The 16041-nt window shown below is 44.3% G+C and overlaps 1 protein-coding gene across 2 annotated transcripts in view; it reads left to right on the top strand.

Annotated features, from left to right (window-relative positions):
* dync1h1 (dynein, cytoplasmic 1, heavy chain 1) overlaps nt 1–15346 on the top strand; it is a 36215-nt gene extending 20869 nt beyond the window's left edge. Inside the window, exons 48-78 of one of the 2 annotated variants that reach the window (XM_008401897.3) lie at nt 43–247; nt 338–511; nt 598–717; nt 904–1024; nt 1406–1601; nt 2882–2999; nt 3083–3298; nt 3389–3601; nt 4389–4516; nt 4599–4752; nt 5277–5423; nt 5490–5640; nt 6483–6736; nt 7406–7540; nt 7628–7722; nt 8729–8903; nt 8998–9073; nt 9740–9900; nt 9979–10090; nt 10171–10231; nt 10302–10425; nt 11211–11324; nt 11396–11566; nt 11652–11869; nt 11951–12054; nt 13028–13236; nt 13423–13576; nt 13651–13793; nt 14115–14283; nt 14759–14883; nt 14965–15346. In XM_008401897.3, coding sequence (XP_008400119.1) covers nt 43–247; nt 338–511; nt 598–717; nt 904–1024; nt 1406–1601; nt 2882–2999; nt 3083–3298; nt 3389–3601; nt 4389–4516; nt 4599–4752; nt 5277–5423; nt 5490–5640; nt 6483–6736; nt 7406–7540; nt 7628–7722; nt 8729–8903; nt 8998–9073; nt 9740–9900; nt 9979–10090; nt 10171–10231; nt 10302–10425; nt 11211–11324; nt 11396–11566; nt 11652–11869; nt 11951–12054; nt 13028–13236; nt 13423–13576; nt 13651–13793; nt 14115–14283; nt 14759–14883; nt 14965–15093 — 4672 coding nt within the window. In that variant the 3' untranslated portion in view covers nt 15094–15346. Of the gene's footprint in view, nt 1–42; nt 248–337; nt 512–597; nt 718–903; nt 1025–1405; nt 1602–1677; nt 1874–2881; nt 3000–3082; nt 3299–3388; nt 3602–4388; nt 4517–4598; nt 4753–5276; nt 5424–5489; nt 5641–6482; nt 6737–7405; nt 7541–7627; nt 7723–8728; nt 8904–8997; nt 9074–9739; nt 9901–9978; nt 10091–10170; nt 10232–10301; nt 10426–11210; nt 11325–11395; nt 11567–11651; nt 11870–11950; nt 12055–13027; nt 13237–13422; nt 13577–13650; nt 13794–14114; nt 14284–14758; nt 14884–14964 lie in introns of both variants that reach the window. The other variant, XM_008401898.3, reaches the window with a different exon arrangement.
* The last annotated feature ends 695 nt before the right edge of the window (nt 15347–16041 follow it).

Consider the following 16041-nt stretch of genomic DNA (forward strand, 5'->3'; position numbering starts at 1 on the left):
AAAAAGACGGAAACGGTTTTCATACTAAAACTCTGCTTTCAGGTGTGTGTTGAACTGGTTTGGAGACTGGTCAACAGAGGCTCTTTACCAGGTGGGTAAGGAGTTCACCAGCAAGATGGACCTGGAGAAGCCCAACTACAAGGTTCCAGACTACATGCCCATCGTCTACGACAAACTGCCGCAGCCGCCGTCCCACCGCGAGGCCATCGTCAACGGCTGCGTGTTCGTTCATCAAACTCTTCACCAGGTCAGGATCAAGCTAGCCAGGAGTTAACGTTGTAAACAGGAAGTCTCTGTTTTGGTTGCTGAAGCTAAACTTTGTCACCAAATCCTCCAGGCTAACAATCGCCTGGCGAAGCGCGGCGGTCACACCATGGCCATCACTCCTCGCCACTACCTGGACTTCATCAACCAGTACGCCAACCTGTTCAACGAGAAGCGCAGCGAGTTGGAGGAGCAGCAGATGCATCTCAACGTCGGCCTTCGCAAGATCAAGGAGACGGTGGATCAGGTAGAACTGGCTTTCCTGCCGTAAAACATGAAGAAAGGTCCAAACTGTTGGTTCATCACATCGATGGTGTCCATTTCCTCGTCAAGGTGGAGGAACTTCGCCGTGATCTGAGAATCAAGAGCCAGGAGCTGGAGGCAAAGAACGCAGCTGCTAACGACAAGCTGAAGAAGATGGTCAAAGACCAGCAGGAAGCTGAGAAGAAAAAGGTAAACGGCAGGAAGAAGAAGCCAAAATATCCCATAAATCAAGTCATGACGATGTACCTGCTGTAGCGTGTGAATTATAAAGATTTGGGACAGAATATTTAATTTTACGTAACATTGCCCAACATTCAGACTTTGCTGTTCTGTTGGTGTTTAGCGTGTTTTCATGCTGCTCCTCTTCGGTTGCAGGTGATGAGCCAGGAGATCCAGGAAGCAGTTTACAAGCAACAGGAAGTGATCAAAGACAAGCAGCTGAGCGTCAAGCAGGACCTGGACCAGGTGGAGCCCGCCGTCATCGAGGCCCAGAACGGTAACGTCGGCTCTGGAGAGCACTTTATTCATTAGACTCCATCAGGTTAATACAGTTTCCACATGAAATAAACAAATGATTTTAAATCGGATGTATTTCAGTAGTTAATTTAGTATTTGCATAATTGTTTCTTTTTGACTGGTTTTATTTAATGTTGACAAAAAGGGACCAAAATATCAAAGAATATATTTTGTATTAATTGTTTTTAGGTCATGTGGACATTTATTTTTCTGATGGATTATTTATCAATATTTTTAAGTGGAGCGCCTTTTGTTACCCGCCTGCCTGTGTAAACGTGGCTAACAGCTAACAGCTAGCTTTCTGTCCACCTCCGTCCTCCATCTTGGCCCGTTTGCGTCTCGTTGCCCTCCTGCTCTGTAGCTGTAAAGTCTATAAAGAAGCAGCACCTGGTGGAGGTGCGGTCCATGGCCAACCCCCCCGCCGCCGTGAAGCTGGCTCTGGAGTCCATCTGCCTGCTGCTGGGGGAGAGCACCACGGACTGGAAGCAGATCCGCTCCATCATCATGAGGGAGAACTTCATCCCCACCATCGTTAACTTTGAAGCTGAAGAAATCAGGTGAAATGAGGTTTTTGCTTGTCTGCTAAAAGCTCTCTCTCTCTCTGTCTGGGTTTGTCTCCTCCTCCTTAATTAGCCGTGAGCTCCATTAAGCGGCAGCACCTGGTAGAAGTTCGGGCCATGACCAACCCTCCCGCCGCCGTTAAACTGGCCATGGAGTCTATCTGCCTCATGCTGGGCGAGGAGACCGGAGACTGGAAAAAAATCAGACAAGTTATAATCAGGGATAATTTCATCAGCAGCATAGTCAACTTCTCCTCTGAGGAAATGAGGTCAGGAAGGAGGTTTTGTCTTAACCAGACGATGAGAACCAATCACTGCAGGGTTCCTGCGCACTTCTTTAACACATTTCAGTTTTCCAGCAGTGAAAAAGGAGTATAAGATGAACATTTACCTCCAAACGGTTTTACTTCCAAATAAACATCTGAATTTCAGAACCGATTCGGTCCAAATAGACGAGTTTACTTCCATCCTGGACATTCTGGTTACTCAACAATGAATTAAGATCATTGAAAAGTTTGAAACCTTTTGTTTGCAATAATAAAGTCTTATTATGAGAATAACGTTCTGCGGCAGTAAAGTCAAACCACAATGGCTTTATTTTTTACTTTGTCATGTGATTTTTATCATAATTTTTCAATTTACTGTCAAACGACTTGATTCTCATAATTGACTTTTTTTCTTGTATTATTACAACTATTCTGGTAATGTCATATTATAATTTTTGTAATATTATGACGACATTCTAGTCTTATTTCAACTTATGTTGAAATATTATGAGAATTATAAATATACTCATAATATTTTGACTATATTGTCGTACGGCTTTATTTTCATGTGGCTTTTAATCTCATAATGTTATTTATTTTCTTGGCTTTTTGTTTCTAAAATAAGAAAACAGCCTGGAGCTCCAGAACAGGAGATTTGCAAATTTAAGTTTACTGTAGAAACATGATGGAAATAATTTTTTTTAATAAATGCCTTTATTTAAAGCCACCAACAAATAAACTTAAAATATTAAGTTTTATTTTAAGTTATAAAATAAAGAGTGTGCAGGAACCCTGATGATTTAATTTCTTTCCTGAACTGATTTTCATTTAATCCGAGGTGGAGGTAGATTAATCGTGTTTTTTTTAATATATATGTATATGTATATATATATATAATTTCTACAAATCAAAACTGTCCTCTGCACCGTCTCTTTAAATTTCCGTCCTAATTCTCTGATTTATTATCATTTCTATCACATAAAGCTCTGACCCTCTGCTGTTTTTACTCAGTGACTCCATCCGTGAGAAGATGAAGAAGAACTACCTGTCCAACCCGAGCTACAACTACGACCAGGTCAACAGGGCGTCTCTGGCCTGTGGGCCCATGGTGAAATGGGCCATCGCTCAGGTCGGGAATCCTGAACGCTCCGAACATGGATCTGCTGACCAGATCAAAGTCCAGCTAACGAACACCATGCTTCCCTCCTGCAGCTTAACTACGCCGACATGCTGAAACGAGTGGAGCCTCTGCGTAACGAGCTGCAGAAGCTGGAAGACGACGCGAAGGACAACAAGACGAAGGCGGAGGAGGTGGAGCAGATGATCAGGGACCTGGAGGCGAGCATCGCCCGCTACAAGGAGGAGTACGCCGTGCTCATCTCGGAGGCCCAGGCCATCAAGGCCGACCTGGCCGCCGTCGAAGCAAAGGTCTGCGTTTCCCGTCGGCCTCATTCAGACGCTCCCAGCTGATCCGAAGGTCCTGGAAGAAGTTCACCTGATGTTTCTCTGTTCCTGCAGGTGAACCGCAGCACAGCGCTGCTGAAGAGCCTTTCTGCTGAAAGGGAGCGCTGGGAGAAAACCAGCGAGACGTTCAAGAACCAGATGTCCACCATCGCCGGAGACTGCCTGCTGTCCGCGGCCTTCATCACGTACGCCGGATACTTTGAGCAGCAGATGAGGCAGAACTTGTTCACCACTTGGTCTCATCACCTGCAGCAGGCCAACATCCAGGTACCGCACTCAGTCCACACATCTGGAGATAAAGGAACATTTATGAAATAACAGCAGGAAGGCGTAATAATACCAAAGTCGTAATACAAGAAGAAAGTGGAACAAGTGTGCAGAGTGCAGTTACCAGTCAAAATAAGAATATAGTTGTAATATTACGAGAAATAAGTCTTAATAAAAAGTCCTAATAACACTCCAACAAAGTTTTACAAGAATAAAGTCACATTAGGAGAACGAAGTATTAAGTTTATAAAATATCCACAATAAAAGCTAAAGAAATTAAAATGTTGAATCTTGTGAAGTTGTGCTGTAGTATTGGATTTACAAATAAAGAAATATTTTGTTTTCTAACATAAGAATCGAATATTATCAGCAGCAGGATTTTAAAACACTTTAGTCTGTTAAGAAGAGAACCACAGGCTGACGAGCTCCTCAGTTTTTATAACTTCCTGGTAATATTGCATCTTTTTTTCTACTAATATGACTTTTTATTAACGTAATAAAAACTACATTTTATTGTTGTCCCATTGTGCAGCAATAACAAGGTTCTCAGGACTTTATGAACCCCAAACAGTCCCTCAGCATCACAGGTCCTCCACCAATGGATGCCAGACTCCGCTGAAATGTTTGTCATCAATCCCAAACACCTGGTTGCCATGGAGATGGCTTCAGATGCTAGCTATGCAGCATTTGAAGCCATCTCTCCAGAGTGTTTTGAGAAATGTGTCTGTTTGATCATATTTAAACCTGGTTGTGCGTAATTGTAGCTCCGTGTTAATTTCTGACCCAGTTCCGCACCGACATCGCGCGGACGGAGTATCTGTCCAACGCAGACGAGCGTCTCCGCTGGCAGGCCAACTCGCTGCCTGCTGACGACCTCTGCACCGAGAACGCCATCATGCTCAAACGCTTCAACAGGTCGGCGCCGACGAACCCGAAACGTCACAGAAATGTTCCTGCAGCTGAACCTGCAGTTTAATCCTGATGTCGTCCTCTTCAGGTACCCTCTGATCATCGACCCGTCGGGCCAAGCCACAGAGTTCATCATGAACGAGTACAAGGACCGCAAGATCACCAGAACCAGCTTCCTGGACGACGCCTTCAGGAAGAACCTGGAGAGCGCTTTGCGTTTCGGAAACCCGCTGCTGGTCCAGGTGAGAGCAGTGACTCTGATCCCCCCGATTTAAAATATGGACACACTGATCCATGTTTTATTGATATGATCCGATTCAGAAAAACCTAAAATGTTTCTTCTTTAAACACAGACATGAATGTTCTGAATTATAAATTCATCTGATAACTGCACCAGGACTTTGATGTTTTTCTATTTCTTAATTTCTTTTTATTTCTCCCTGTTTCTCTTTACTGTCGCATGCTGCTTTTATTTTAATTATGTAAAGCACTTTGAAATGCTTTGCTGCTGAAATGTGCTATACAGATAAAATTTGATTGATTCATGAAGTGAAGTTAAGAACTCTAAATAAGAAGTAAAATAAACATTAAAGCTCAGAGCATCAAGCATAGAATTAGACTGGATAGATCTGCACACACATAGATACTCAATCTAGATATTTTTTAATATCAGGACCAATACAGATATTGATATCTGATCGGTTCATCTCCAGTTAAACTCCATCGTCTCTAAACTCATCAGCTCTAACTCACTGTGACGTTTCAGGACGTGGAGAGCTACGACCCGATCCTGAACCCGGTGCTGAACAGAGAGGTGCGCCGGACCGGAGGGCGTGTCCTCATCACCCTGGGAGACCAGGACATCGATCTGTCTCCGTCGTTTGTAATCTTCCTGTCCACACGAGACCCAACGGTGAGGAGGCGGTCAGTTAACCCTCTGAGCTCCCGGTTTGGTCGTTGATGATCTGCGTCTCTGCAGGTGGAGTTCCCTCCAGACTTGTGCTCTCGGGTTACGTTTGTGAACTTCACGGTGACGCGCAGCAGCCTGCAGAGCCAGTGTCTGAACGAGGTGCTAAAGGCCGAGCGGCCCGACGTCGACGAGAAACGCTCGGATCTCCTGAAACTGCAGGGTGAGCCGGACAGAAACGCCGCCACAATCACAAAGTTCAGCGTTTTATTAGATCAACACGGTCGGCATCATAAAGACCCAGGAACCCAGCAGCAGAACACGGTCAAAACACGGTTGGCTTCTCAACATCCCAAGCTTTAAACATCTCCCGATTGCTGTAACCTGATGGCCCATTGGAGGAGCTGCAGAGAGCCACAGCTCAGGTGGAGAGTCTGACGGGAAAACTAGTCAGGAACTCCACAAACCTGGAGTTTATGGAAGAGAAGAATCAGCAATTGTTGACATAAAAAATTAGAGAAATCAAAGTTTAAATTAAATATCTGCTAGTGAGAAACCGTAAATGTTCTAGTTAAGAAGTTTGTATTCCAACATGGTGACGGCCATAAACATCGTTAACAGAAGTTCTTACAGACATCGTTTAATCTGTACTTCCCATGCGCAGACGCCACTTAGCAGGCGCTACAGGTAGCGTTGAGTTTAGCATGTCTGCCTCGTTTCCACTGCAGCTCACTGCTGTTGATGTGAGGAGCGGCCATATTGAAACAGGAAATCCGCCTTACCAGTCATAATTGGGCGTAGCTGCAGTTAGCTTAATTATATATTAATTTTATTTATTTTCTTCTCATTTTGTTGCAGCCTGCACATAACTTGACGTTAGTAATTTTGCAGAAGGCCTCAACATATATTGGCATGTTTTGCAGAAGATTTATGAAGAACATTCAAAATAAAAAGAGGTTTTGTTCTGGTCCTGGTTAGCAGGATGAATTGAAAAAGGATTTTATCAGATTGCTGTTGAATAAAAAATATCATCTTTTGTTTTTTTTATTTGAAATCTTTCCTCAGGCGAGTTCCAGCTGCGTCTCCGTCAGCTGGAGAAGTCCCTCCTCCAGGCTCTAAACGAGGTCAAAGGTCGCATCCTGGACGACGACACAATCATCACCACCCTGGAGAACCTGAAGAAGGAGGCGGCCGAGGTGACCAGGAAGGTGGAGGAGACGGACATCGTGATGGCGGAGGTGGAGGCGGTGTCCCAGCAGTACCTGTCGCTGTCCTCCGCCTGCAGCAGCATCTACTTCACCATGGAGGCTCTGAACCAGGTCCGACCGCAGCCAGTACCTTTAACACAAGACAACAAGTCATAAAGCTTTATTTATTGTTAAATAAATAACGTTAGGTGTTATTTATTCATAACGTCCAACATTATGAAACTTTAACTTGGGTAGAGGATCCAGAAATTTTACAATAAAATTACTCGAGGAAAAGTAAAAAGTACATCGTAGTAAAAATGCTTTGAAAAGTTGATTTTATTCAAAAGTTACCTGTAATTGAGTGAATGTAACTAGTTACGACCCAAACATGTTTTCACCAGAAGCAGAGACACAGTTTTGGTTAAAGTTTCACTTTTTTTTTTTTTTTTTTTCTTTTTTTTTTTTTATTATTGAAAGAAACTGATTAGGAAAAAGTTTTTGCTTGATTTTGCCTGGTCCTTAAAATACCAAAATTTCCACATAACTTCATATTTTGGTTTGTCTGATGTAGTTTTCAAATATTAAAGGGTTGATCATTTGATCGGTTACTTGATTAGACTTTGTCCAGATACATTTTTGCTCTTGTTTGATTCATTTCTTGGGCGTCTGCTTTTCACTCGTCCCTGGTGTTGGAGTAGAGCTGCTGTTACCTGAGTATAACTTTTTGGGCTCTCTGCCCACCTGTGAGCGCAGCGCTCGTTTGTTTACCGCTCACAAAGCGTTCCCGTCTGCCTCCAGATGCACTTCCTGTACCAGTACTCGCTCCACTTCTTCCTGGACACGTACCACACCGTGCTGTACGAGAACGCCAACCTGAAGAGCATCAGCGACCATTCCCAGAGGCTGGCGCTCATCACCAAGGACCTGTTCCAGGTTAGAGCGCCTTCTGAAGCCGCCGGCCGCTGGCTGTCCTCTGCCCGACGCGGCTGTAAACGTCTGGTTTGGGTCTGTTTGGGTTAGGTGGTGTTCAACAGAGTGGCCAGAGGCATGCTGCACCAGGACCACATCACCTTCGCCATGCTGCTGGCCAAGATCAGCCTGAAGGGCATCACCAGGTGAGCAGTCCTCAAACTGTCCAATCAGCACACAGCTGCTGGAGTTTTAATGATTTGTTTTCAAAGTTAGGAAAAGATTCATTTCTGCATGAAGTGTTTCAAACTGCGCGTAGTTCTGATGACGACAAAAACCACGGTGAAAAAATGGTTTTTACACCATTTTTAAGTAATATATTGATAACATAATAATGAAATTCTGCTCTCAAACTTTTAGCACTGGAATTACAAGATATGTTAAATAACCAAAGCAATAAATAAAACGGAGATAAAAAACATACAACTGAAACATAACCAACAGATCATAAAGTCTATAAACAAATGAATTATTGAGCTAATTTTTAATTTATCATGTGCTTATTTATTTCTTATTGCAACAGGCTTAGTTTAAGGTTTAATCTAACAATTAAAAGCCTAAATTTAATTTAAAGTTATTACAGTTTCATACACCTCATAAGAAAATCACATTTTTTCATCTGTCTGAGGTTAAATCAGACTAAACTTTTTATTTATCAAATTATTAAAACTGTTTCTATTTACTAGACACCAGAAAACGTGGAGAATAATTGTTTTAGAAACTTTTTTGTAACTTTTCTTAAACATTTTGTTTTAAGCGTTTAATTTGAGCAGGAACATCATTTACTTTAATACTATTTATTTGTATTGTTTCAATATAATTTAATCCCTTCATGACTTATTGATCTGAGTAACTCATGAAAAAAGTCGTCTGTTTGTAGATGAGACAAAGTTATTGAATTCGAGGGACTTTTAGTTGAATTAGTTTTGTTTTCGGACCAATCGGGTTTATAGGATGTGTGAAAGAGACGAAACATTTTGTTATAATTTAGGTGTAGAATACCATCACAACACATTAACATTAAATCATATGATGGCGAATTGAAACTGTTTTTTAGTTTAGTTGTATTGTTTTAATCTCCAGTGCTGGAAAACTTGCCTTGAACTTTACGGAGGGGAAAAAACCGACATCAGAAGTTTTGTTTTGTTTCAGTGAGCCGTCGTACGACGTAGAGTTCCAGCACTTCCTGCGTGGAAAGGAGATCGTCCTGACGGGAACGCCGCTGCCCAAGGTCAAAGGTCTGACCTCTGAGCAATGCGAGGCCATGGTCCGCCTCAGCCGCCTGCCGGCCTTCAAGGACCTGGTGGCCAAAGTCGAAGCTGACGAGGTGAGCCGCAGCCTGCCTGCTGCTTTCCTTATTTATTTCATTTTTAAATCTCCTTTTTTCACGATTTTCTTCCTTTTTCACTTTGTTTCCTCAGCAATTCTTCATGTGGATCCAGAGCAACACTCCAGAGCTGGCCGTTCCTTATCTGTGGTCGGAGGAGAAGCAGTCGAGTCAGTGAACCCGTCGACCCGTCGACGTAAAATCACTGGATTGGACGGCGCCTGTTGGCTGCTGTAGCTAGTGACGCCCACCTGAGGGCGCTACTGAGTCGCGTCAACAAAACCAGATTGTTCCAATTGACACAAAACTGACTGCAGCACCATTATTCATCATCGGATTTCTACAAAATATGGATTCAATTAAAGAATAGTTTCCTCCCCTACACACACACACACACACACCACTGTTGCCATGGCAACGAGCTGACAACAGGGATTATTTTTAGTCGTATCAAAAATTAACGCCAAAAACATGCAGACATTTAAGAACAGAACATTCTGTCCATTAGTTTTAAGATGTTGGTGTATCAGCTAATTTAAACAATTTAAATTAGCATAACTCACCTACTTCCCACTTTCTCTCTATTTTTATTAAACCTTTCCACTGACCTGTGATCTTAGCTGTTCAGGTGGTGAAAATTAATTTTAAAAATGCCCTAATTTTTTCTGATTCTTTGCGTGAATGTGTTTATTTCACCGATATTCCTGAATCGGTGCGTGGTGACGTCCAAACCAGTGACGACATATCTGTGGATCTGCCATTTTCACATGCGGTCAACCGTCAGTGCCATAACCTGATCGATCGCTGATGGTCCTGCTGGATGTTTGTGCTCTCAGCTCCCATCGGTCAGGCCGTCCACATGCTGCTGCTGATCCACACCTTCCGGCCCGACCGCCTGCTGGCCATGTCCCACATCTTCGTCTCCAAGGTCCTGGGGGAAACCTTCATGAACATCATCGAGCAGCCGCTGGACCTGGCCAACATCGTGGACAGCGAGGTATTGATTACATCGATATTATTGTTGTTGTTGTTGTGATGGAAGCTCCTACGGTGACGGCTCTGACCACGCCTGCAGGTGAAGCCCAGCACTCCGGTTCTGATGTGTTCTGTCCCGGGTTACGATGCCAGCGGATTGGTCCGGGATCTGGCTGCTGAGCAGAACAAGCAGATCACCTCCGTCTCCATCGGTAACGCTCGCGCTCTGCTTCCTGTGTGAACGAAGCGCCGGGTGAAGGTTTAACGGTGGGCATGCGTCTCGTCTCCACAGGTTCAGCTGAAGGCTTCAACAAGGCCGACAGAGACATCAACACGGCCGTCAAGTCTGGCAGGTGACCAGCGACGCTCCGGATGTTTGTTTTTCCTTGTCGGACGGTTTTACCGGATGTTTTCCTGCTGCAGGTGGGTGATGCTGGAGAACGTCCACCTGGCCCCCGGCTGGCTGATGCAGCTGGAGAAGAAGCTGCACTCCATGCAGCCGCACGCCAGCTTCAGGCTGTTCCTCACCATGGAGATCAACCCCAAGGCAAGAACATCGTTAATAATAATTACTACTTACGCATCTTTATTTGCTTCATTCTGAAATTTTATTATTTAATAAATGATGCAAATATTTGTGTTCATTCCATTTGTTATAAACAAAATTATATTTAAATGCTAATAATAGTCATTAATAATTGTAGTAGTAATATATATTTTAATTTTGATTTGACTAGAAGTTAAAATTATATTTTTATGTAAAAACTACTCAGGTTAAAAAAATAGATCAAAATAATATTTCTGTCTGTTTTAACAAAACGATTCTATTTTTTAGAAACTACTGATTAGTAATAAATACTTTAATCTATTTTAATTTTGTTGTTAAAAATAAAATTATTTTTAAATATTAATATAAATATTAATTGATCTTATTGTTAGAAGATTGTATATTTTTTAACCACCACTGGTATTAATAATTAGTATTTATTTCAGTTTGTTCTATGAACTAAACTCTGGTTTTCTTATTATTAAACAAACTTGTAATAAAGACATGAAATTCTATATTTTCTATATTCTGTATTTCTCCCAACTATTTAAAATCTGAAATTGTATAAAAAAATGTTATTGAAATGTTGAATTGTCGCCACAGTGATGGACTTTAACGTTTCTAAGATTAATTTTTACTTCCATAATTTATCAACTGCTCCAAGAAGTTTGGAATGAGGAACTTTTAATTCGTATAATTTAGATTAAGAAGTGAATTGGTGTTAAATAAGGACCAAAGTTATTGATCTTGATTGGTTGTGATCAGTGAAGTTTCCTCTCTTCCAGGTTCCCGTCAATCTGCTCCGCGCCGGCCGCATCTTCGTGTTTGAGCCGCCGCCCGGCGTCAAAGCCAACATGCTGCGGACCTTCAGCAGCATCCCGGTGGCGCGCATGTGCAAGGTGATGGAACCGATCAGAACCCGATCAGAAACCTGTTTGCATCGCGTTCTGACCCTCCGTTTCCTCTGAAGGCTCCCAACGAGCGCGCGCGCCTCTACTTCCTCCTGGCCTGGTTCCACGCCGTCATCCAGGAGCGGCTGCGCTACGCGCCGCTCGGCTGGTCCAAGAAGTACGAGTTCGGCGAGTCGGACCTCCGCTCCGCTTGCGACACCATCGACACCTGGCTGGACGACACCGCCAAGGTAGGAGCGGACCCACGCATCTCTGTTTGCAGCTAAAACTGAGACGCAGGAAGCTGAGGGTTAACTTCCTGTCTGTGTCGCTCAGGGTCGTCAGAACATCGCTCCAGATAAAATCCCCTGGGCGGCGCTGAAGACCCTCATGGCCCAGTCCATCTACGGCGGCCGCATCGACAACGAGTTCGACCAGCGGCTGCTCATCACCTTCCTGGACCGCATCTTCACCAAGGGAAGCTTCGACAGCGAGTTCAAGCTGGCACTGAAGGTCGACGGGCAGAAGGACATCAAAATGCCAGACGGCATCAGGTCGGTGGCGCTTGGCGCGATTTCTACCTCAGAATGAATTCTAAGATGGCCGCCGCCTCATCTGAGCCGCTCTGGTTTCAGGCGTGAAGAGTTCATGCACTGGGTGGAGATGCTCCCCGACACGCAGACGCCATCTTGGCTGGGGCTGCCCAGCAACGCAGAGAAGGTGCTGCTCACCACTCAGGGTAGGCCTCTGACCTCTGACCTCCGATTGTAGACAGCAGAATCTGCGAACGGTGACACCGATCGGAGAGGAACTGGAGCCACAAACTTTTAAGTTTTGAAATTGACTAAAAAAGATAAACTGAAAATTTTTCTAACTAAAAAGGTTGAAACTTTACAAAATAAATTTTAGACTGAAAAAATCTGAAACTCCAAAAAAAAAAAAAAAAAAAAAAAAAAAAAAGGTTGGAAACTGGAAAAATTTTTAAAAAAAAATATTTTGAAAACAAATTTTGTAACATGGGAAAAAAAACTAATAATTTGAGTTTGTAAAAAAAAAAAAAAAAAATCCAAAAACTTTAGCTCCAAAGTAACGTATCTTAAAAAACTTAGAAGAAAACTGAGCGAACTCCCTAAGACGACGTGATGCTAACCAAGATGTTGACGTGTGGATGCTGAGCCGCCACGGACGTCCTGGTTTTAGACGGTTGTCTCCATCTGGATTCCTGGTGGAGCAGCAGATTCCTTCAGGATGGTCTCTCTAATAATCTGTCCTCTTCCTGTCAGCCGGGGTTTAATCTGTAATCCAGCTGCAGCCTCCTGTAGTCTAGCTGCCACCGGTGCGGCTCCTCACCCTCCAGCAGCTGTATTTCACACACATCCTGCTGCTTTGCTGAGATGATACCCGACTCCCTCCCGTTGCCCCCCGCCCCCCTTTAGCTGAACGGTTCCTCTGCATCCTCCCAGGTTCTCCCTCTTCCTGTTGCATGCCGTCGTTTCACTTCCCGTCAGCTGAGGAATCGGCCTCAGCGTTGCCTGGACCTGTTTGTGTTTGTCCTGTTTGATCTCCTTATTTTGTATTGACACAATCCCACACCCTGAGGGGAAGCCATTTTGGTTTTCTGTTCCAAAATATAATGTCTTGTCCCTCCTCCTCCTCCTCCACCCACCATGGTCTTGTCCTCCACCTCCCTCTCCGTCTGCTGGGCTGCACAGGCACCGACATGATGGGTAAGATGCTGAAAATGCAGATGTTGGAGGATGAGGATGACCTGGCCTATGAGACGGAGAAGAAGGAGCGGACGTCGTCCACGTCCGACACCCAGCCGGCCTGGATGCGGACGCTCCACGGCACCGCCTGCAACTGGCTGCAGCTCATGCCGCAGATGGTCAATCCGCTCAAACGCACCGTGGAAAACATCAAGGTGAGCAACCGGGTCGGAACGCAGCAGCGTCATGTTCCACCAACCTGTTCTTCTGTATCGGACCCGAATCGACCGATGCTAAAGCTCAGATATCGGTTCTGGAAGCGAACAGTGATCGGTTCATCCCTGGTTCTGGTGCATCTGCAGCGCTTCCTCTAACTCTCTTGTTCTGATCGGTGGAACCAGGACCCGCTGTTCCGTTTCTTCGAGCGCGAGGTGAAGATGGGCGGCAAGATGCTGCAGGAGGTCCGTCAGGATCTGACCGACGTCGTCGCTGTCTGTGAGGGGAAGAAGAAGCAGACCAACTACCTGCGCACGCTTATCAGCGACCTCGTTAAAGGTGTTTGATTCGTTCTCGGCTGAATAAACCGGATCGGCTTCGTCTGGAGTAAATCTGATCCCGTGTCGCTGCAGGAATCCTCCCCCGCAGCTGGTGCCGCTACACCGTCCCCACCTCCATGACCGTCATCCAGTGGGTGTCGGACTTCAGCGAGCGGATCAAGCAGCTGCAGCAGATCTCCCAGGCGGCGGCCAGCGGGGGCGCCAAAGAGCTGAAGGTACCACGAGTCAACACATTTTTAAAAACAAGCAAATTCCCACCATTTGTTTGTCAAATTTACAACTTTTCAAACTCAGAACATTCCAAGGTTTTTTTTTCTAGACAATTTCTTATTTTTTCTGACAAAATTTTCATTGTTGAAGCTCAGAAATTTCTATTTTTTATTCTCTAAAAGAAACTCAATATTTGATTTTTCAAACTCAGAAATTTCTGAGATTTTTCTGTGGGATTTTTTTTAAAGTTTCCCATCTGCAGTGGCCCTGACGTGTCGTGGTAGAAAACTGCTGTTTGAGGTTATTTTCCGTTTTCCCTCCTCCAGAACATCCATGTGTGCCTGGGCAGCCTGTTTGTGCCGGAGGCGTACATTACCGCCACTCGCCAGTATGTGGCGCAAGCCAACAGCTGGTCTCTGGAGGAGCTGTTCCTGGAGGTCAACGTCACGACGGCTCAGGGCGCTTCGCTCGACGCCTGCAGCTTCGGCATCAAAGGTCTGACTAAACCTGCGCCTGCCGTTGCCGTGGAGAAACGTTAGACTTTATGTGGATCCTCATTAGCTGTTGCCATGGCAATGGCTACTCCTCCTTAGGGCAACATCATAAAAACAGCTACACTCACACTCAACATAATATTAGAAACTTGGTACATTGACTGATAAAATAATTATATAATACATCACCCAGTGCTCTCTGCATCCTGATAATATTTGTGTTTTTGGAACAAGCTGCATATTTTGGGTGGATTGTAGTTTAAATCTTTTTCATATCGGAGCGGAGGGAGATCTGGGAATATTCTGGAGCGGCTCTGGCCTCATTTCAGCCTCATGTTTTAATGATTTTTGATGCATATTGATAATACACAATGTCTGCTGCATCTTCAACATGATTTAGTTAAAGTAAAATGTGCAGGATTTGATGAGAAGCGGGTCAGATTTGGTCTTGATTGGTTCTGGTTTGTCCCGTCCAGGTCTGAAGCTGCAGGGCGCCACCTGCGCCAACAACAAGCTGTCTCTGTCCACCTCCATCTCCACCGAGCTGCCGCTCACGCAGCTCCGCTGGGTGAAGCAGAGCAGCGCCGAGAGCAGACACATGGTACCGGCAGCACCAGAACAGAACCGCCGGAGGGATCCACTGGATCAGAGCTCCTAACTGAGCCGTTTCCTCTGTCTGCAGGTGACGCTTCCCGTGTATCTGAACTTCACCAGAACCGACCTGATCTTCACCGTGGACTTCGACATCGCCACCAAGGAGGATCCGCACAGCTTCTACGAGCGAGGCGTCGCCATCCTCTGCACCGAATGATTTCACCCTGAACGTCCTGATCATATGATTATTACGCTGCAGTTAATCGCTTTAGTTAGTCGCTGTTGCGTTAGAAATGCTCGTGGAGCCGCTGTGCTTCGTTCGTTCGGTTTCCTGGAAAGTGACTGAAGGTGAAGGAGGATGTCGTCAGATGGTCAAACTGGGAGGAGATGAAATTTGGGGAAAGAAAGTTGGAAACGTTTTAGAGGATGTTTTTAGACTGAATAAAGCTTCTTGCATTGGAATTAAAAAACTGTCTTGTTAATGAGCAAGAGATGAAAACTTCCAATAACACTTCAGATATCTGTGCAGGAAAAAAATGATTTTATGTTTTCAAGTTATAAAATGTTACATTTTAATTTAGCTGGGAACCAGATGGGATTTTCTGACAGGTTTTACTACAAACTCCCAGTACAGCCACCCAACCCCAACCAGTTACTGTCCAGTTCAGATAGAAATTAGTGCAACAGACCAATTAATCTGTTGTGGATTAATTATGTCCTGGAGCTGCACCAGTGAAGCCATAACGGAATGCTGCCACCTACTGGGTGGGATTAGCAATAAAAAAAATCATTTGACTTTATTGCAAACAGACAAAAGGCTAGTTCAGCCTCCAACATCCAATAATCTCACCTTTATAGTAAAACTTTAATCTGTTACTGTAGCAACGGATCGCTCTTTAGAAAATGTAAACAAATGAAACTAATCTGATCAGATATCCCATGTTTAAAAGAAAAAACCCGAAGCCTTTTTCTTTTAATTTATGCTGGTCAGATTATTGAACATCCCTGTTTCCTAAACTCCATAATCTGGGCTTTGACTAGGCTCGGATCTCCATTTTTCAGCCAGTCCTGGGTGGATTTAAAGATGTGTTTTGGGTTCTGATGGAGCGACCAGTTCTGGTCCAGTTTATTTTTTTCTGATTTCCCTTTTTCTATTAAAAGGGGC

This window comes from Poecilia reticulata, chromosome 22, assembly GCF_904066995.2.
Source record: "Poecilia reticulata chromosome 22, P_reticulata-male-v2, whole genome shotgun sequence".
Lineage (NCBI taxonomy): Eukaryota > Metazoa > Chordata > Actinopteri > Cyprinodontiformes > Poeciliidae > Poecilia > Poecilia reticulata.